The 21,610-nt window shown below is 46.5% G+C and overlaps 1 protein-coding gene across 3 annotated transcripts in view; it reads right to left on the reverse strand.

Moving 5' to 3' along the window:
* TMTC4 (transmembrane O-mannosyltransferase targeting cadherins 4) overlaps positions 1 to 21,610 on the reverse strand; it is a 63,593-nt gene that overhangs the window by 13,432 nt on the left and 28,551 nt on the right. For 2 of the 3 annotated variants that reach the window (XM_045978313.1, XM_045978314.1), the window contains exons 6-13: positions 15,479 to 15,579; positions 12,155 to 12,247; positions 11,779 to 11,943; positions 10,716 to 10,918; positions 8,962 to 9,133; positions 8,743 to 8,874; positions 469 to 548; positions 4 to 111 (exon numbers count right to left, since the gene is read on the reverse strand). In XM_045978313.1, coding sequence (XP_045834269.1) covers positions 4 to 111; positions 469 to 548; positions 8,743 to 8,874; positions 8,962 to 9,133; positions 10,716 to 10,918; positions 11,779 to 11,943; positions 12,155 to 12,247; positions 15,479 to 15,579 — 1,054 coding nt within the window. The remainder of the gene's footprint in view (positions 1 to 3; positions 112 to 468; positions 549 to 8,742; positions 8,875 to 8,961; positions 9,134 to 10,715; positions 10,919 to 11,778; positions 11,944 to 12,154; positions 12,248 to 15,478; positions 15,580 to 21,610) is intronic. The other variant, XM_045978315.1, reaches the window with a different exon arrangement.

Here is a 21,610-nt window from a genome sequence, read left to right on the forward strand (position 1 = left end):
TACTGTATCTGCACGGCCAAGGAGAGCAGCTCTTCTGCTTCCTGTAGCTCATTCCTCTCTTTTAAGATGTTTCCAAGATTATTCATGGCATGAACGTACTTGGGATTTAGTCTAGAAGCGGAGAGAGAAACCGAGCTGTTAACGCTCAGTGGTCTTCACTGAACTGTCAGGAACGGGCAAGGGTATATTAAAGTCGGGGTCTTGGGGCTCCTGGGTGGCTCAGTGGGTTAAAGCCTCTGCCTTCGACTCAGGTCATGATCCCGGGGTCCTGGGATCGAGCCCCACATCAGACTCTCTGCTCAGCAGGGAGCCTGCTTCCTTCTCTCTCTCTGCCTGCCTCTCTGCCTGCTTGTGATCTGTCAAATAAATAAATAAAATCTTAAAAAAAAAAAAAAGTCGGGGTCTTTTCTGAATCCCTGACAGTTAAAACCAAACACGGATGTGAAAGAGACAAGAAGCTTGCTGTACCTCACGGCTTCCCGGTAGTATCTGATGGCGGCGGTCTGATTGCCTCTGTCGGCCAGGTTCTTGCCAACGTTGTAGTGAACCTGGAAATACAGATATAAACGTGGCCGTCGGTGGACAGGCTTCTTGGTTCAGAGCTGGGATACCTATCGCAGCTTCTCACCAAAAACCAAAGTGAAAGGGAAGACAGACAGACAAAACAAAAACCCCACACCACCAGAACTTTGGCTAAAACCCCACGGAGGGCAGGCCATGGTCACACTTTAATCCCCATCCTGTAAGAAAAGGTGGGAAGGACAGGGTGCCACAAGCAGATGATGTCACGCAGGGATGACAGAGAGATATTTAAGGAAAGAAACCTCAAAAATTACAAAGCAGGGTTATTTTTATTATTTTTTTTAAGATTTTATTTATTTGGCAAACAGAGATCACAAGCAAGCAGAGAGAGAGAGAGGAAGAAGCAGGCTCCCCGCCGAGCAGAGAGTCCGATACCGGGCTCGATCCCAGGACCCCGAGATCATGACCTGAGCTGAAGGCAGAGACTTAACCCACTGAGCCACCCAGGTGCCCCACAAAGCAGGGTTATTGCTAAAACCTTAACCCCCTCCCCCATACACCCATCATCCCCCTTTGGGGCTGAGGCAGAAAATCCACCCACACGTGGTTGTGAGAGGGAGAAGCGAGGATTCCGTATTTTAACGACGACAGCCCTTTCTTGTAGGACACCTTCCTGCTGTGGCACTGCAAACCTTCTAGTTTATGCTGATGGCATTCTCCCTCCCTCATTCTCTCAGCCCAGGCAGTGCTGGTGGTTAGACACTGGGCCAGCAAACCCGTCGGACCCCTGGCTCCTGGAGGCCCAGCTGTGAGGCCATCCTGTTGTAAAGTGTGTCGCTAGAAGGCAATTGGGGCTGTGGAGGGCGGTGGGTCCCCAGGGCGGCACCCGGTCTGGGCCAGGGGAAGTTGGTTTTTAAGGGGAAGGGAGGGCAAGGGCCCTCCCTCCTCTGGAGAGCTGCAGGGGGTCACGAGGTGAAGGGGCTGGAGTAAGCCTGCCGGTCAGAGCAGACAACAAGCAGGCCCCAGGATGCCAAGTGTTGCTGGAGTGCAGAGGACAGGGGGGCCAGGCCAGAGGGCGTGGGGAGCAGGCTGCACAGGGAACCCCAAGCCGTGACAGGTCTGATTTAGTCTTTGTCCAGAAGCAGTAAGGACCAGCACAAGGTCTGCGAGTGTGTGTGTTTCCCACGGCCGCCATAACCAAATACCACAGGCTATTGGGGGGGGGGGGGGTAAGGGTTGGGTTGGGGCATGTGGGGGGGTTGAGACAACAGAAATATATTCCCTCATAGTTCTGGAGGCAAAGATTAAGGGGCAGCAAGGCTGGTTTCTCCCAGAGGTTCTGAGGGAGACAGCACCTTTCCTGTCCTCTGATGGTCGCTGGCCAGCAAGCCTTGGCTTGTAGCTGTGTGGCTCCAGTCTCCCTGTCTCTACACGGCCTTCTCCCTGTGTGTCTGTGTCTCTCTTTACAAGGATACCAGTCGTATTAGATTAAGGGCCCACCCTGTACCACTGTGAACTCATCTTAACTTGTATCTTGATGACATTCGCAAGGCCTCTATTCATAGGTACCAGGGTGAGGATATGAACGTATCCTTTTAGCGGGGCACAAACCAACCTACAACAAAAGCCATGTGTAGGAACGTGGCAGAAGGTCCTATCAGAGTTATAACTCTGTGGGAAGTGTGAGTGGGGAAGTTATAACTCTGTGGGAAGTTATAACCGTGGGAAGTGTGAGCGGGGAAGAAGCGGATGCCAGGGTCCGGGGACAGCCTGAGGCACAGGGGAAGGGAGGATGCCAGATTGAACGAGGGTGGTGGGGAACGAGCAGAGGACCCGGAAGGACACTGTGGAAGCGATAAGCACAGAAACGGCTGGTGGCCTGAGAAGAGGGGGGAAGCACGTCAAGAATGACTCGGGTTTCCAACTTTCAGAACGGAATGGATGTGATGGCTTTGCGGGGAGACAGACAGGTTGGCTGGGCTTGCTTGGGGGGCTAGGCCATCAGGCTGATTTTGAAATCCTTGGAGAACCCAAGTAGAGAGACCAAGGTGGACCCGAGTTCAGGAGAGGAGCAGGCTGGGGATGCCAGCGTGTCAGGAGGCCGAGGCAGTGCAGCCACGGGTCCGGGACCACGCAGAGCAAGCCAGTGCGGGGAGGAAAAGATCCCATAAGACCTTCCTGTTTCAATCTCTCTAATCCAACTACCAGCTGGAGAAACCGTCTGGGGATAATGTAGCCACCGAAAGAGAAGCAGGTGATGAAATGTTCCAGAGCTGGAGAGAAGTGAGGGTCTGGCCACATTGTGAATGCTCTACATGTCACTGACCACTGTCCTCAAAATAGTTAATTTAAAAAGGTATTTAATAATGATCTTTGATTCTGAAAATCATTCTTTAGTTGTGGTAAAATAAACTTAGAAGTTACCACCTTAACCATTAAAAACACTGTTTTATTTGAGTACAGTTGGCACATGTCTCATTAGTTTTGGGTGATTAACCATTTTTTTTTTTTTTAAGGATTTATTTAACAGAGAGAGAGATCACAAGCAGGCAGAGAGGCAGGCAGAGAGAGAGGGGGAAGCAGACTCCCCGCTGAGCAGAGAGCCTGACATGGGGCTCGATCCCAGGACCCTGAGACCATGACCTGAGCTGAAGGCAGAGGCTTAACCCACTGAGCCACCCAGGCGCCCCGTGATTAACCATTTTTAAGCGTCTAGTTCAGCAGGGTTGAGTGCGCTCACACTGTTGTGCAACCCACCTCCAGAACTCCCCTCTTCTTGCATACCTGCAAGTCTGCACCCGGGACAAAAGTCTGCACCCGGACACAGTAACTCTTCCTTTGCCCTTCTCCCCCGCACCTGGCAGCCGTCGTTCTACTTTCTGTTTCGATGAATTTGATGACGCTAGATACCTTACAGGAGTGTGAGCATGCAGTATTTGCCTTTTGGCGACTGGCTTGTTTTACCTAGTGCAATGTCCTCAAGTTCATCCCCATGGCAGCAGGTGTCAGAATCCCCTTCCTTTTCAAGGCTGAGTAATATTCCACGGCAGGCATACACTATCTTGCCTTCATCCGTTCATCTGTCGATAGACAGATGCTTGGGCTGCTTCCACAGTTTGGCTACTGTGACCATGAGTGTTCACACATCTCTTGGAAGTCCTGCTTTCAGTTCCCGGGGATATGTCTCCAGGAGTAGGAGTTGCTACATCATACGGTACGTACATGTTTCATTTTTTGAAGACCTAACATGGTTAACTTTCTGTTATGAGAGTCTTGCCTCCATGTCAAGAAGAGAAGAAGAGAGAACGAGGAGAGAATTTTTAGTGATTGAAGAGGGTGGTAAAGTTGGCCGGAAGAAACTGGATTCACAGTTGCAAAGCCACCAAAAGTTCTCGGGTCAGCTTCTCATGAGGGCACTGGGGAGGTCAATCTACGGGCAACTGTACATGGGCTCAAGAAGAAGTTACAAGGAAAGGGGCAGAGACCCAGAATGACCCCAGGACAGCAGAACTGTAGACTCACAAGGACTATTATCAGAAGTATTTACGGACATGCCTTTTAGAGGGTTTACACATAGGCTAATCGCAATCTCAGAGGAGATGCTTCCCCAGAAATGTATTCAAATCAGGTGTGTTCAGCCTAGGTCCTGACAGGAGTGATCCTGGCAGCCTGCACATGCTGAGGGTCGCCAGGAGCCCAGTGTGGGGCCGGCACCATATATATACCTATGTGGCTTCTCTGCATGGCAGCCCCGTCACGTGGCCACTTTCGCACCCTCCCGAGTGTAGGGACTGCTGCAGCATTTGAAGCCCGGCTCCAAAACCTGTGTTCTCCTCACTGAGGCTGCTGGGTGAGAATGGGGCCCGCTGCTTGAGGTGATTTCTAGACGCACTCACTCATGTCATCTGCTATTTTTCTTCAAGAAAATAACGCTCCTTGTTGCATGTCAATGGCTGGAGTGTACCCACCACCCCCGAAATTCATTTGCTGATGTCCTGACCCTCAGCACCTCAGAACATGACTGTATGTGGAGACAGGACCTTTGAAGAGGAGATCAAGTTGACCTGAGGCCACCGGGGTGGGTCCTAATCCCATCTGGCTGGTGTCCTCCTAAGAAGAGGAGGTTTGGATACCAAGAGAGACACCAAGGTTGCATGCGCACTGAGGACAGACCACGTGAGGAGGCTACCGCCAGCAGGCTTCAGGAGAAGCCAACCCTGCCGCCATCTTGATCTTGGACTTCTGGCTTCCAGAACTGTGAGAAAACAAACGTCTCTCCTTTAAGCCCCCAGTTAATACATCATGAACTATGGTAATGGTCTGAGTACGTTTCAAGTAGCGCTCCGTCGAGTACTTCAAAAACCCTTCTGAAAATCTAACCACCTCCTGCCTTAGCAATCTTAACTGACAGTTACAGCTTGTCTTCAAAAACGCTAGTATTTCTGGAAGGGTATGGAACAGGGCCACATTCTTTTAAGCACGTAGGTACCAGATGTTTGTTTTTTAACTGCCCATTTTAAAGTCTATATGTTTATTTTTATCTAATCGGACAAAAGGAATCACAAACAGGGAAATCACAGGTGATAGAAATGTAAGGACTGTGCAGCCCACAGTATAACTTAAACTCCCCGAACCATATTATTGTCCATTCGGAGGTAGTCGCCTCTTCAAATGAGAGCTATAGCTATGGCTGTAGGGCGTGCTTTGCAAAGTGTGCTCTAAATGGTTTCATTTCGTGCCTCCCTAGTCCTAGCCTGGGTGTGCTGCCTCACCTCCCGTCCCACGCACAAAAGAACCAAATCTGGAGACTCCAACTGGTGAGCAAGGCCCTTGTGGTCCCCAGCATACAAATTCATCTTCTACTCAGACTTCCATACATGACTCCCGCCTCTTTGCCCCTGAGCTCCTGCTGTTTTCCTTTGTTTCGGGCAAACTCTGTTTTCTCAATAAAATGCTCAAAGAGTTCAACTGCCCTCTGCAGTAGACATGGTGTTCTGTGAGACACCCTGAATGCCAGCCACCAGATCAGGGGAGAAGGACAGTAAACTCCGGAAATTCAGACCGTACTTATTTCCATGGCTCTCGTTTGCTACAAACCTGACACAGCCCCAGAAGGCAAGCTGTCCATAATGAAGAACTGACATAAACAGGCTCACCCAGAGGCCAGCCTCATCCTGTGGGCCACAGGGAGGGAAGTATGTGAATGGCAAACAGTGGGGAACCCACTGTAAACAAACCAACCAATCCCCAAACCCTCATAAACAGTTTCCTTATAACAGCGTTTAAAGAATGAATGATTTTTGCTTCCATAGTCTGGAAAAGACTGAAAAACCCTGTTTATTCTTGAACTTTCCCTCTAGCCTTTGTGATTCATATGCTAGGCATCAAACCAGCACAGAAACTGCAGATTAAAAAAACACCATTGTAGGCCCATGACATGAAAATCAACAATGGAAGGTGTGTTGACACCAGAGCTAAAGCCAGTTTATTTCAAATTTTCTGTTCCCATTTGATGTTAAAATGTTTTAAGGAAAAAAAAAAGAAAAAATCTTATAAACCATGCCCGCTCATCCTTAAGGAAATACCACATCAGGGTATATGATCCTTTTCCATGTTAAAAGAATTTAGAATTGTACCTCCGAGTTGATACAAAGTGGCACGTACTTTTAAGCCTTAAAAACAAAAAGTGACTGTAAATGTAATTAAATATTTATATATTTATAAATGGGGGTCTCATCCACTGTAGGCTAAGGAACTTTTATTCCCACGCCGCTCAATTCCGTCACTAATACTGAGTGCCCACCATCTGCAAGGCAGTGTCGGTAATCTGACTGCTGACCAGGCACTGGCACTATAATCTTCTGGAAAAGATGAGTCTCAGTGGTAAATCTGAGCCTAATCTACAGCCAGGTGCCAAGTACTTACTTAGTATTCAATGAATATAAAGTGGAAACCAATACAGAGAATGTATTTCCTGCACAGAGCTGAATGAAACCAGTGTTTCCTAACTGAGGTTTCTTCCCTGAAATGAGTCTCACTTTTTTCCAAAAAAGAAAAAGAAAAAAAAAAAAAGAAAAAGGAGGTAAAGATAATTTAATGATACCACAATTTATATGGGAAAGGAAAACAAACAAAAACCAAAAAAAAACCCAAAACCCCAAGACTATTATCTTGCTCATACTGAATGGTAACACTGAAAAACGTTCTTAGAAAGGAGTGTCTCTGCTGGGTCCGTTCTGAAGATGAGGTCTTGTATGTATGCTCTATTTTATTCATTTATTTGAGAGAGAGAGTGAGTGGGAGGGAGAGGGAGAGATAATCTGAAGCAGACTCCCCACTGAGCACAGAGCCCAACGCGGGGCTCCATTCCAGGACCACGAGACCATGACCTGAATCAAAACCAAGAGTTGGATGCTTAACCAACTGAGCCACCCAGGAGTCCCACGTATGCCTTAAATTTAAAAAAGAAAACTACACATGCAGACATATGACTGTGTGTGTGTCCATGCGTCCACCCCTTGTGTTTTCTATAACATAAGAAATCACTTCCTAGGACAGACCTATAAGCTCAAACATCACATACGTCACCCCTCCCTCCCACTTACCAGCATAACCTGGGCAGCACATGAGACCAGGTCTCTAACTACCACCTAAATTACTCATCTAGATAACATCAGTTTCATCCTTCTATGCCTCAGTTTCTCCCGTTTGGAAAAATAAAGAAAAGAAAACCCTCTCTCTCTCTCTCAAAACCTTAGAGGGAGGGTAATGGAGATTAATTATAGAACCTCTACAAAGAAATCGGAGTTCCTTGTGGAAAAGAACTATATAAATAGAAGGGATAATTACTGCTATTCAAACAGTAAAGCAAAAATAAAGCAGATCTATTAGCATTTATGAAATTAAATCACAGGCAATTTATTTTTAGTAGCACAAAAATAAATGGAGAGGCAGCAAATCAAACTAAGGATCAAAGCTTGAAGAAATTCACTCTTCTATCTCAGTCTCTTAACTATAAAACATGAACAAGATCTTTTTTTCCCTTGAATCCAAGAAAAAGACAAACAAGGAGTTGGTACCTTTTACAAGATTCTTTACTTCAGGATCACAATAAGATGCCAACTGTTATTAGATTTATTCATATAATTTTGCCTGAAATCACTGCTTTCTCTTAAATATAGACTATGGAAATGAGAGAGAACTCCAAAGAGCTCTTTCTCTCCCCCTAGAGGATTACACTGAAGCATCCTAGGAACTCCTATTCTGAAGACCTGAGAGAGAACATACCATAATTCAGTAACAATCTATACCAATAGATAATTCTTCTAACCAAACACCCTGGACTCCTTTCTTGAGCAAGTATCAGTCTCCTCTCGCCATTGAACAAGACAACCAAAATGAAAATGAGCCCCAGAAAGCGAACATTTCTTGAGCTCCTACTATGTTCTAACTACCATGTTAGGGCTCTTTGCACGCCATCTTTCTTTAAGGCCTCACAAGAAACCCAACAGACAGACATTACTTCCCCTCTTACAGATAAGGAAAGTTCTAAACAGTTTAGTTTTGCCCAAAAAGGCACAGCTGGTTAAATGAAAAGACTGGATTCATCAAGAACACAAGTGAAACGAATTCCTACCAGACGGCTTCAACGAAAACACTGCCAATTCTAAAGTCTACACATTTATTTTTACCTAATCTGATGAAAGGAATCGCAAGCAGAGAAACCCCAGGCGACAGAAATGTGTACTATGATACACCAGACAGCGTAATTTAAACTTCCTGAACCAAAGCGCTGTCCACACTGGGGTTTCATGTTCATGTTCCACATCAGCGGAGGACTCAATGCTGTGGGCTAAGCACAGGCTCTGGGGTGTGCTCTGAAGGGACTGACTCTGCCCCTCCCCCAGGTGCCATCTGGATGTGTGCGGTTACCTCCCTGCCATCATTTCAGTGGGCGATTGTGCAGACCAACTAGAAGACGAGCAAAACTTCACCCAAGTCATCTGTGGTTTCACTGCCATTATCTGGTTGAATGGTTTCTTTGGAATTACTTTGGCTCCGTGGAATTGTAATAAGTTTTATCAAGATCATTAACAAAACCCAAGAAAAGAACCAAGTGTTTGGTCTTGGCCTTATCCTAGATGCTGTGTGAAAGTAAACATTTCTCTTACTCAGCTGCTGCACTGAAGTCTTTCCAAAGAAACATGGCGGCCAACATACCTTGGCATTGAGCGGACACACGGACAGGGCGCTTCTGAAGAGCTGTTCTTCATTCCGCCACTCGCCACTACGAATCACGCACCTCAGCACATTGATGAATAAAATTCCCAGGATGACAGCAGCAATCAGTTTCTTAGGAAGAGAGAGATAACAGTAAATGTCGTGAGGAGGATCCACCCAACAGTCTTGGTTACGAACACCACCGCTCTGGGCCAATACCTTTTTCTTAGTGTGTTTGCTGATCGCTCCGAATCCGAAAGTCAGCAGCATGCAGTACCCAGCACTGGGGAGGTAGAGGGCTCGCTCTGCAACCACAAAGCCCACTCGGAAGAACAAGTTACTTGCAGGAAGAAATGGAATAATGAGAAATCCCAGGCCCAGCGTAAGGATCCTGGAAAATGAGAAGTCACTGAAATGGCTGTTTTCAGACCTGCTAATAAAAAAATTCCTACTCAACATTAAAATAGTGATAAGGGCTCCCTTTTTTTGTGTCATCAATTGAGGAAACGTATCAGCAGTAGCAAAGAAATGTCATCAGTAGGGCCTAGGGTTTAGCCTGGCAGAAATAGGATAAGTCATAAAATCTCACTAATGCACTTAGCACCAAGCGCAGGGATAAGACTTATAAACTGTCCAATCCATATGAGTAAGGTTAGAATGATTAAATTTTATAAGGCCTTATTAATTCACCTACTTTTATTTTATTTTATTATTTTACAGAGAGAGATAGCAAGAGAGGGAACACAAGCGTGGGGATTGGGAGAGGGAGAAGCAGGCTCCCCACTGAGCAGGGAGCCTGAAGCAGGGCTCGATCCCAGGACCCCAGGATCACGATCTGAGCCGAAGGCAGATGCTTAATGACTGAGCCACCCAGGCCCCTGATTCACCTCCCCTTAGTGCCCTCTTCAAACCATGCAGTGTTGAATAGATCAGTGGGTATATTGGTCTCAATGAGTCCAATATAGTTTTCATGGGAAATAAGTCTGCCCCCCACAACAAACCTTACCAGGAATAATAATACTTGACTAGTTTAAACTTCATAAAATCTGAAATAAATGAAATTATTTTGGGGTGTTACATCACCATAATTATCAGTCAAGCAAAAAGAAAGCTGAGCAACAAAGCACGTCTGAAAAGAGGCGACAGGTCCAGTGCTCCATGAGACACAAGAACAATTAAGAAGCCAGGTCACATTTGGTGGCTCCCTGTCGGCGAAGCGTCTGCCTTCATCCCAGGTCATGATCCCGGAGTGCTGGGATCGAGCCCCGCGTCAGGCTCACTGCTAGTATGCATTCTCTCTCTCTCGCATGTGCTCTATCTCTCTCAAACAAGTAAATTAAAAAAAAAAATACTATTGCATGTGTATAAGTGAACTGGAACTAAAGGTAGTTGCCCTTTAGAATTATGAACCAGTTTAAGAGATAAACTTAAAACTTTATTTCGAGAATACTACAAAGGGACTCAATCACCTTAAATAGTTTTCTTTCTCATGAAACACATTTACTTTTCCCCCAATTATTTCCTTAATAACCTTTCCTTCACTCCCTCCCCCCCCCCCAGCAAAAAGGAATAGTGTCTTTGGGGCAGCAGTTTGTTTTCTTCGAAACCACACCAGAAGGCCTGGCTAGAACCCACCAGGGCTTTCTGAAGGAGAACTGTGAACCAACGGCAGGGCCCGCGTCAATTACACTGTCTGTTCTGACCATAAATTACTCTTTACCACCTGCGTGGGAAGGATCTCAAGACGCTACTTCGAGGGGACCACGGGAAGTGGAGAGCCGTCATCCCTCCCCCTCCTCCAAGGCCACGCCCCACCGGCTGAAGCTGGCAATGGACTCCAAAGGGACGGAGGTATGTCTGGGAAATAACTGTCCTTGGACATGACCTCCACAAAACCGCTAAAAGGGACAGGGCTGGACAGAGCGAAAAGCTCTGACTCAACCCTGTGTGCAAGTTAAAATTCGGCCTCTTACCTTCTTCTGTGCCTGTCTGCGGAGCACAGGGCTCGGCATATGAGGCCAATTAGGCACAACCAGAGAGCTGCTGGAGCAGTTACCCGCCAGTCGCCGGCTGACTTAATGAGGGGGATGCAGCCCATCGACCAATCGAAACAGAGCCACCACGGGCACAGCAGCAGCCAGGCGTTCAGTGAGTAGTAGTAGTTATAGTTTATGGCCTGTCAGTCAAAAGGAAAACAAACATTTACTTGACACAGAACTTCTACATGTATACACACACACACACACACACACACATATATATATACCTTGAAACTTCACTTTTGAGGCATTCATAGGCTTCTATTCAAGGAGAGCAGCAGCAGAAAATAAAATATTGCCAATTTCTATATTGGACACGAGGCCATAGTTTGCAGTGTATGAAATGTGTTCCGATTGTAGTAGACAAAAATACAGCAAAGCCAGCAGACTCTGCTGTACATGTTATATTTCTGGTCAAAGTATGTCCCCTTTATTGAGGGATGCCCAAAGTCTGTGACCCAGGAAATCTGAGGCTCAGGGTCACCTCTGTGTCTGACAATATAAGAACAGGGTTTTTCCTTCTTTTGATTTCTATCTCTATGAAATGCACAGCTAAGAATTTGCGGCTTGACACGCTTGCCTTCAGAAAAAGCAAACCTTTACAATAAAGAGAGTCCTCATACTGCTGGACATTTAAAGATACGTAACCGATGTGGTCATATTTTGTCTTAATCCCGCTGTATCAATTTTCTTTACAACAAAAGTAATGGGGTCAGGGGACACTTTACTGAGGCTGGCAGGGAACCTGATATTTGAAAGAACCCTTGCTCTTTTAATTTTGTTTCGAATGGAAATACAAAGGGCTTACGCCCTCCCCATCCCCTAATAAAACTTGGGTTTCATCCTAGAATATCCTTCGTGAGAGCAAACCGATGTGGAGGTGTTCGACCGAGGAGGGCTTCTGTGGGCGTGTTGGGGAACTAGAAGAGGAGGACAAAGGTGCAGGGACCTGGTGGGCAGAGAAGACAACCCAGCGGGGGAGAGGCTCGGCACTCACCCTGACCAACACGCTGTCGGCGAAGGAAGCGGGGTTGTCCACCTCGGTGAAGGCGGGCGGGCCGGTGCCCATGATTTTCCAGCGCACGTAGAGCACCCCTGCGCCCCCCGAGGCCAGAAGGGTCATTCTGAAGAGGAGGCCCCCGTTCCTGAGCACGCCAATGCTCTGAAAGGACAACGCCAAGCCCCTGATGGCACAGATTTTCAAAGAGAAGGAACGTGCGACAATGCCTACGCTACGCTGACACCGCGGCCCTCGAAAGGGCCAGCTATTTTAAGATTCAAAACGGCAAGAAATATTTTGAAAATGGCATTTTAAGTCAGCTGGTACTTGACATTTTCCACGTCTGGGCTGGAGACAAAGAGGACGTACTCACCTCTAATGATTTGTCTTTATGTAGTACCTTCTGGACCATTTCCAGAACATTTAATTTGCCTATCACCAAGATGTCAAAGATGGCATTCAAACCCTGAGGAAGCAAGGCAAGGCAATCAGTGATGGGAGCGCCTGGCTCTGATTAGGCAGCAATTACACTTCACGATTTTATTACTGACTCTCGACATGCATCGCAGTGGATAAGACAATCACGGAAGGCGTCTTCAGCTCTAAAGCAGACGCCCCACTATTGTTCCTATAAAATCAGCTCCTGGTAATGTATCAAATTTATTATCCAGTAAGTTCCCCTTGGTCATAATTTCATAGTCTGCCCATAAGAGTATTTTAAGGTTCAGGATAGCAGGACATTTGGGGTTCCCAGGAGAAGTTCTGCCGACATCCCTCTTCCCTTGTTTTTCCTTGACTAAAAAACAAGTCTCTTAGCTGATGCAACTGAGCGGTTAGCCGCACAGTAATTATGCCTCGGAAGATAAAGGCAGCCATCATCCTCGACAACCCAGCCACGGAAGCAATTAATCGCACCTCCAGAAGGCCAAGGGCTCGGTGATCTCAGCCAGTGCAGTAATAGCAGGCCGCAACACCCGAAACCATCTCGGAGGGCTTTGGAGGTGGCTGGGGTTCACCCTCCTCGCCGTCTGCTAGTTGTCAGTCCCTGCTGGCACAGCGCCGCACCGCGCCTCCCAGCAGGCCCCGCAGTCACGCTCTCACGTGACTGAGCGCCCGCCTCCGGAGGGCGGAGCGAGCGATAACGCGCCATTTTGGAGGTCAGGTTCTAACTGGGCGCTGTCTGTCCCTTGATGTCGCCTTCCAGCTGGCTGGGGTGGACACCATCAGGTCAGCTCTGGAAACCACACTCCCAAGATGGCAGCGCCTCCGCCAGCATGGGTCAACTGTGTGGACGACAGCCACCTCTGCCCACGGCCACCGGGCGAATGATAAGTAACCTCCTCTGGGTGAAGCCACTGGATTTGGGGAGGTGATGTAGCAGCTCCGCCTCTGCTGACAGCTTCCAGGAGCACCAACATAGCCTCTTTCTCCTGGGTGAGAGCTGCTTTTGCAACTGCTATCCCCAGACATGGACCGGATGCTAGATGAGCCTGGAGTCCCCTCTCGCCGTGGGCACTGCCATCTCGCGGAACTCCCTGCCCAGTCTGGATGAGGTGGTCACAGTACATGGGGCCTATCTGGTTAAAGATCCCCCCGTATGACTCTGGCCTTTTTAATATGAGGTTTTGTGGCGAAACAGATGATAAATCATCAGAAGCCAGTGGTAATTTGTGGCTTCCAGAGCAAGGATGCCATCCCTACTCAGCCCTTTCCCATAAATGCTGGAAGCCATTAATTATCCAATACACAGGCTAGTGCTGGGTTAATCACGTCAGAGAATTCTGATTTTATCCACTCATGCGATACAGGATTTTAGTGGGTCACAGCGGACCACTTCTGCCTGGCTGTAAACCACTTTCTAGAAGGCAGAAGCTCCCTGTTGAGCAGCCGCTGTCTTACACCATTTGTTTTTCTCCCTAGGAGCTATAAGACAGTCACCAAGGGGTGAGGGAATCTTGTCATCCCTTCTGGTTGGCACTCTCCAACTTCCCATTTAAATGCATCATCAAAATGTCCACATTCTAATCACACTTTAGGAAATTGCTAATTTTTACCATATTTTTAGTTACATAAAGTCAACCTAATTCTTTTAGTGCTTTTCAAATATTAATGGGAGTCACCTTGGGCCATGTTAAATGGAGATTTTGACCCAGCAGGACTGGGGGGAGTTGGAGATCCTAAATTTCTAATCAGCTCCCAGATGGTGTTGATGCTGCTGGTCTTTGAGAGGCAAGGGATTAGAGCAGTGGGTGGTTTTGCCACTGGGGGATGCCTGACAATGTCTAGAGACATTTTAAGTTGTCATAACCAAGGGAGTCCTACTGGCATTTAGGGGGTAGAGGCCAGGGATGTTGCCTAACACGCTATGATGCACAGGAGAGCCCTCCCATGAGAAAGAATGATCCAGCCCAAAATGTCAATAATGTCAAGGTTGAGAAACAGGGCTTTGAACAAACTCCAAGTATCTTTGCAGAGTAATTCTTTCTATGCCATTTTTAGCTATCTAACCTTAATCTTATAGACTGAGCCCGATAAAACCATGGATCTTTGCTTTGACTTACATCAAATCTCATATAACTTCATCTGCTTTCTTTTCCAAGCTATTCCTATAGGGCCCATTCAAATCCCATATCTTTGTTTTTCCATTTCTCCACCCTGATCATATCCTTAATTTCTAAATTTTCCTAATGTCCAGCATAAAATTGGCTAGAATAGTGAAAAAGGAAAGTGGATTTCAATGCTTCTCCCTCCCTGGGGCTTCAGTTCTGATCAGACAGAGGAGGTGAACATCTGTACTCTTCAGAGACTCCTCCTTTCCTCTTCGGGATTTCCAGTCCAAGCTGAGCACAACACACACTCGGTGCTTCTCTCTCCAGGACCAGAAGCACGGATGGGGTCAGCCCACTGGTGGATCTGGAACTGCCGAAACAGGAGAGCATGCCAGAAAACCTAAACTGTTCTTTCCTCTTTTTCTACGGCACCTTTCCATGAGAGCTAATTGCTCTTTTTTTTTTTTTTAATTTATTTATCCCAGAGAGAGAGAGAGAGAGAGAGAGAGAGCGTGTAAGAAAGCAGGAAGAGCAGGAGAGAGAGAGAGAGCACTCAAAGCCCAACAGAGGGCTCAATCTCACAACCCTGGGAGTTCGACACTTAACTGACTGTGCCACCCAGGTGCCCCAGGAGTGAATCACTTTTTTTTTTTTTCAGTTCAATTAGCCAACATATAATACATCATTAGTTTTAGATGTACTGTTCAATAATTTTCAGTTGTGGACAGTACCCAGTGCTCGTCACATCACGTGCCCTCCTGAATGCCCATCATCCAGTTGCCACATCCTCCTATCCGCCTCCCTTCTGCAACCCTCAGTTTGTTTCCCAGAGTCAAGGATCTCTCATACTTTGTCTCTCTCTCTGATTTCTTCTCATTTGGTTCTCCCTTCCTTCCCCACGATCCTCTGCACAATTTCTTATATTCCACATAGGAATTTCCCACTTTGCATTTCCCACTGGTTGCTAATGATCATCAACTGAGACAGCCCATTTCCAGGCAGTATCAGATGTACCGAAACCATGAGTAACTGGCAGAAAGGTCTATGACGGGCCAGCAGTGGAGTTGAGAAATAAGAGGCCAGGCCAGCCCAAGAAGTCTCTGCTGCAGGGGAAGAAAGGGCAGGCGTGACCGCATCTGGGGACTTACTAGCACGGTGATCCCTTGCTCTTTGCACAGCATGGCTACCGCTCCCAGAAGGATACTCAGCAGCACCCAGAATGTAGAATGTGTTCCCTCTTTGTTACCTGCTGATTCAGAGAAACGACAAACGTAAGTCATGCAAGCTCAGCCTTCCCAGCACCAGAGCTACGATTCTAAGCATGCACCTGAAAATAGCCACAGTTGAAAGAGAGTTTGGTTTCCTGATAGCACTTTTCTGTGAGCAAGTGTACTACGTTCCGCATTTCTGGTTAGACAGTACCCCCTAAATGATCTACACACCTGGTCTCAAGGTGGACCCTAGCAGGAACCCACTGCCTTTGGGAAGCATTTCAGTGAAGCCCTGGGCACAGAGATATCTCATCGCAGGATTCCAATGCGGCAAGTTCCTTTGTCCTAACCTGCCGGCACCTAAGACGCCGCTCGGACAAGCTGTGTTAAGAATTCCCCCTCGAGGATAAGCACTGCATCTGGTCACAGGCTGACCCCAACAGTGACCGCTGCTCCTAGCACAGGGGTGATGGCAGTGTCTGAGTGGCCCCGAGAAGCCCTACAGCCGCCCACAGAGGAGTCCAGGGGAAGGCACAGGCCAGGCTGGGCTGCCAACCCGCATGCGGATTCAAGCCAAAACATCCCTACGAATGTCACCTCTGTTGTATGAAGCCTGGGGTGAGACTAAGCTCGAGTCATCACTAAAAGTCCCTGAACTGCCTTCTGGAAAGGGAGGGTCTGGCTCCATACTGTTTGGTGGGAGATGTTTGCAACTTGGGGGCCAGAGCTGAACTGCTTGAAAGGAGAGAGAAGACCACATGTGGTGCCCATCTCTGTTCTTCCTTTGTAAGGCTCTCACCTCCTCAAACATTTAAAAAAGACATAGGTCTGAAGTAGGACAAAGTGAACCTGCTTAGAGAGCCAAACTGTTCGCTTGCCTGCGCTGCCTCTGCATCTTGGGTCAGTTCTGATGAAAACTGAATTCCAAATTCCAGCTCTACCATTTACTACGTGACCTTGAGCAAATTACTTACATTCACAATCTCAATGACCTCATCTATAAAATGGGAGCAACATTACCTACCTACCGGTATATCTGAGACGGGAAAGTTATCTAGAACTACCTGGCCATTTGTGTTAAAAATTACATAAACATTCTTGCCAATGTAAATCATATCTGGAAAGCATACAAGAACCAATCACAGTTGCTTCTGAATAGTTCTAAGAAGAAAATTTGGGGCAGCAGAGGGGTAGATGTCTTACTTTGCACTGTAAAGCCCTTTATGTAGTCTTTACATTTTTTTTTCCAACTATGTGCATGTGTGGCAGCATTTCTAGCTTCTAGCCCTGATACCAGCAGCACTCTCAGTGCTCAGTGGTGACAACCAAAAATGTCACAGGCTTTGCAACATTCCAGGGAGGAGGGGAAATCGCTTGTAGTGAGGACCACTGCCCTGAACCAGTGGTACTGATGGGTGTGGTGTGTGCACCTGCCCTTGGATCCTGGTCGTCCTGCAGGTTCTCAGGCCCCACCCACACCTGCGCCGTCAGAAACACGAGGGTGGGGCCCAGCATCCGGTCTTTTAACCAGGTTTCCAGGGGCTCCTGATGCTCGTGAAAGGTTGGAGAGCATCACCCAAGAGAGGAAGCTTGCTCCCAGCCACATCCCTGATGCCATGTGTGGCTCATGGGAGCAATTCAGACTTCTGCTCTTGGAATCCATGACACCTGACTGACTCTGGAAAGGCAACACGCATTTGGTGAATGAAACTGCCTCTGCGGTCCACCAGAAACAAATGCTAGAGCCACCCTGTGGGAACAGGAGCAGTCCCTCTTACAGGCTGTGCAGATCAGCTCCCTGGCACAAGTGACGAAGTGTTGGAAGTGCTGGGATCCTTTCCAAGACGCTTCCAGCAGGGGGCCACGTGGTCTTGACTTCGAGACCTTCCAGGATGGGGACTAACTTTCTGCAAGCGCCTATTTTGATTGGAAAGTGTGGGTCGTTGGAATATTCTTTTTTAGGGTGAGCCCACACCTATGTCCCTCAACATCAGGTCTTGGTTCTGCTCTGCTCTATTGCCTTTCCAATTGTTCAGGAGGCACAACTGTTCAGAAGTTTCTAGTTGTTCATAAGTTGCCTGGAAGCCAACTTCTCATTACCAACAATCATTCTAGATCAGCATACAGAGACCTGTCAAGCCAGCTGAGGGTCACTCCACCTGCAGAAATTAATGACATTCCACGGATAAACTGAACGACCACAGTTACGAGTCAGAAGAACCCCATTAAATGAATGACTGTATTTGAGTGTTTACATTTTTATGGAACTTACTATTTTGGGGAGGGATTTGCTAGTGATTATCAGCAGACAGCATCAAAGCACACGCCATCCTAGATACCAAAGCGTTCACATAAAATCACAGCCAAAATAACCGTAAAGCTAACCCTGGCTAGCTCCTTTCGAATGATGACTTTAGGAAAGGCCTCACAAGTTCCGGCAACACAGCCCAGGGGTCCCGCTGGCAGAATGGAGGTGATCTCAGCTCACTACGCACCACGCCTTCTGACATGACAGACAAGGATGGCAGATGCCAACCTTAAGGCTTGTCCTCTCCAAGCCAGTGGACACATGGTCCATTGAGCGTTTCTCCCATCGCACATCTCCCTGAGTCTACATCAAACCACACTCTGGATTTTCTCATATTAGCAGCTGGTGGGTAAAGAGGCGCCTTTAATTATAAATGAACTCATGGATTCCTGGGAGGGGGGTCTCTTCCACAGATAACGGGAGCAAATGACTCCCCAGTCCAGCTCCCATGCCCCTCAGGGAAGCCCCTCACAACAGAAACCTGCTCCAGGCCAGCGTGGAGATGCCCTGTGGGCCCCCAGCCTCTGCCTGATGCTTCCACATCCATGAAGCTTTAGGAACCAAATGGACCTCTCCCCCACTGCCTGGTTAGGGTTTTCTAAGCTTTCTCATTCTCACAATCTGTGTTTGGAACGCTTCATGAAACTTAACAAGGACTTCCCAATATAAGGCTCCCTGTTTTTAACATTTAAAGATGGTCCGATGGGGGCACGTGGCTGGCTCAGTCGGAGAGCGTGAAACTCTTGCTCTCGAGGTTATGAGTTCAAGCTCCATGTTGGGTGTAGAGATTACTTAAAAAAAAAAGTTACGAAAGAAGGTCTCTTGACCATTTTACCTTCCTTCCTAGAAAAACTGAATTAGCTTGTATTTTACATGACTGTAACCTGGATGAATTCCTCTCCTCCCCCGACCATGGACCAGTGGCTTTGAATAGTTAAAAAATTCCCAGTTTCTCCATTAAAACACCCAAAGGATAGCTCTTGAAGCACTCCATTAACATAAGTTAAATTGGTATAGAGATGTGGAAGTAATGGGCTCTTGTTCCACTTGTCTGGAATTTAAAATGGTTTTCTCCTTAGATGGCTAAATCAGATTTCACCAAATACAGAAAAAAAAACTTCTATAGAAAACAGATAACCTTCTCCCGAATCTCATCCCATAATTTCACCACACTTCTCAAACCCCAAGTTTCTGCAAGGGACGTGGACACCCCACACCTCTCGAGTCCTCTATGGTAATTCTTTTGGAAGAGTCCTACCCTGTAATTCCCTCTTATACTTTTGATTTGGTGCAGACATGTCCGGTAAAAGACGTGTGAGAGACAATGTTCCTTTGCTAAAGAAATTTCTTCAGTTACGGTGATGATTAAATATATTGCCACTTCTCAACAGTGGTAATTTCTAATCAAAGGCAAAATTTCAGTAGTTAGTTATAAACCCAGTGAGGGATTCATATTCGGAAAACCGAACTCGAGACCTCCGTTGTCCAGAGAAGGCATCATAGCCGATGAGCACCTGAAACTTACCAGTCCCTAGCAAGATGTGTCGTAAGTATAAATCACACACCTGATTTGGAAGACCTGGTATGAAAAAAAAAGGACTATAAAATATTTCATAATTTTTATATTGATTATTATACAGTGAAATTGTCGTATTTTTTCTATATTTGGCTAAAAGTGTAGTTAAAATTCATCTAACGGGGGTCTTTCTATAATGTGGTTACTAGCCATTTGGAAATTGCATGCATGGCTCATCCTGTATTTCTTGCTGTCTGTCCCACGTGCTCAGAGACCCAGTTCACAGATGAAACGATCTGTATGTGGCCTTGTTTGCATTCCAAGTCTGCCTTTGAAAACTCAGAGAGCATGAAGTGAGTCTGCCTCTTTAAATCTCTTTCTCCTGAAACTCTTACGGGATTGGCCATTTGACATTGTCGGGAGTCATAAGGCTAACCATGCACCAACACTTCAGTTTTTCCAGAATTCAAACAGGAAAGCTTAATTTAATGTTTCTCAATGATTTCCCATAAATCAAAGTCTTTGCAAATGTGTGGTTGGCACGTGCGTGATATGCCAAGGCCAAGTACAAAAGCACGGACAGTGTTTCCAGTGTGGAGGTGGTTGAGAAAGGGCTTATAAAGATTAAATACTCAACTGGGAAACTGGTTTTGAGCCCAGCCTAGTGGACTTCTGGTAACACGACCCATGTTAGCAAAGTTTTTACCCATGTAATTCCCAAGATTTAAAAAAAAATTCAAAGGTTTTATTTATTTATTCATGAGAGAGAGAGAGAGAGAGGGACACAGAAGGAGAAGCAGGCAGGCTTCCCACTGAGCAGGGAGCCCAATGCAGGACTTGATCCCATGACCTTGGGATCATGACCTGAGCCAAAGGCAGATGCTTAACCAACTGAGCCACCCAGGCGTTCCTAAAATTTTTTTGAGTCTTGATTTGTCAAGGTGATCAATGCTAATAGTTGTCAAGATACAGCATACCTAGATGAATGTGGACTTTGCATTTATGTGAGTATGCTCTTGTTTAGTAACTAATGCAAGCCATTCTCTTATTTCTAAGTTGGAGCATTTTAACAGGACAGCTGAAACAGAGATGACACCTCCAATACAGCTGGCACGCAACAAAGATCTGGGGAGTCAACTGTTTCATTTCTATGTCTACCAGAAGTCTTATTATATGGCCACATTTCTTATGCAATTGTGATATGTAATTTAATATCAAAAAGTTAATGATGGGCTCCATGTGAGGAAGCAGAGCCAGAAGTCACATCTCTTCATTCGACATCAATTTAATGTCTTTAAATCGCCTCACAATGGAAAAATCTCCATCATGAGATGAAAAAAATCTATTTTTAAAAAAATATTTAAAAAAAAATTACATAACCCTAATATAACACTGTATGTCCACTATATTGGAATTAAATTTTTAAAAAATTATGTAAGGAATAATAAAAAGGCAAAGCAAAAACTGATCGTATTAATTTTAAATTTAGAGCTGTTAAACACAGTAACAATAAATCCTGAGAGCCAGATGTCACCGTCAGTACAGTTGCATTTATGAATATTTTTATTCAAAAAAAAAATCTTCCCCGAGTAGGGAATTCTAACTAGTACATAACTAGACGCCGGCGTCTCGGGATGTTGTGTGTACCCAGAGTTCTCTGTCTCATCTCCATCCAGTCTGCTGACTTGTAATCACCAGTGACCCACGGGAAGAAGAAAAGAACCATTCCTACACCACGTGGCCTCTCTCAGCACGTAAGAAGACCACCTGCTCCAGGATAATTATGCAGCATTAGCAAACATCAACAGTTTATGATCCAGAACTTAATAAACTGGCCTAGAAAATGTTTTCCTTGTTTCTGTATATGCCTGCCATAGCTAAGAGAATGCAACCACTTAGATAAATGAAGGCAAAGGCTAATGGAGTGGAGGGAGCTGAGGGGGCATAAAAAACCCACCCCAAAATGAAGAACAGAAACACACTTGTCACTGCTAACACCCACAAGTGCCAACAGATGTGATCGATTTAATGAAGCATGTGCCTTGGATTTGGCACTACTTTCTGGGGTGGGGGGAGATCCTCTTTCAGAAAAAGCACCACATTGTACGAGCTACCCTCTTCACCGCTCAATGCCTGGCATCTCCACGGCCTTGAACCTGGCACGCCGTGTCGTGTGTGGGAACCACGCCACCCCGACAGGTGGCCCTGACTCCCTCTGCCAGAGCGAAACAATAAGCATCACACT

The sequence above is a fragment of the Meles meles genome, chromosome 14, assembly GCF_922984935.1.
Source record: "Meles meles chromosome 14, mMelMel3.1 paternal haplotype, whole genome shotgun sequence".
Taxonomy (NCBI): domain Eukaryota; kingdom Metazoa; phylum Chordata; class Mammalia; order Carnivora; family Mustelidae; genus Meles; species Meles meles.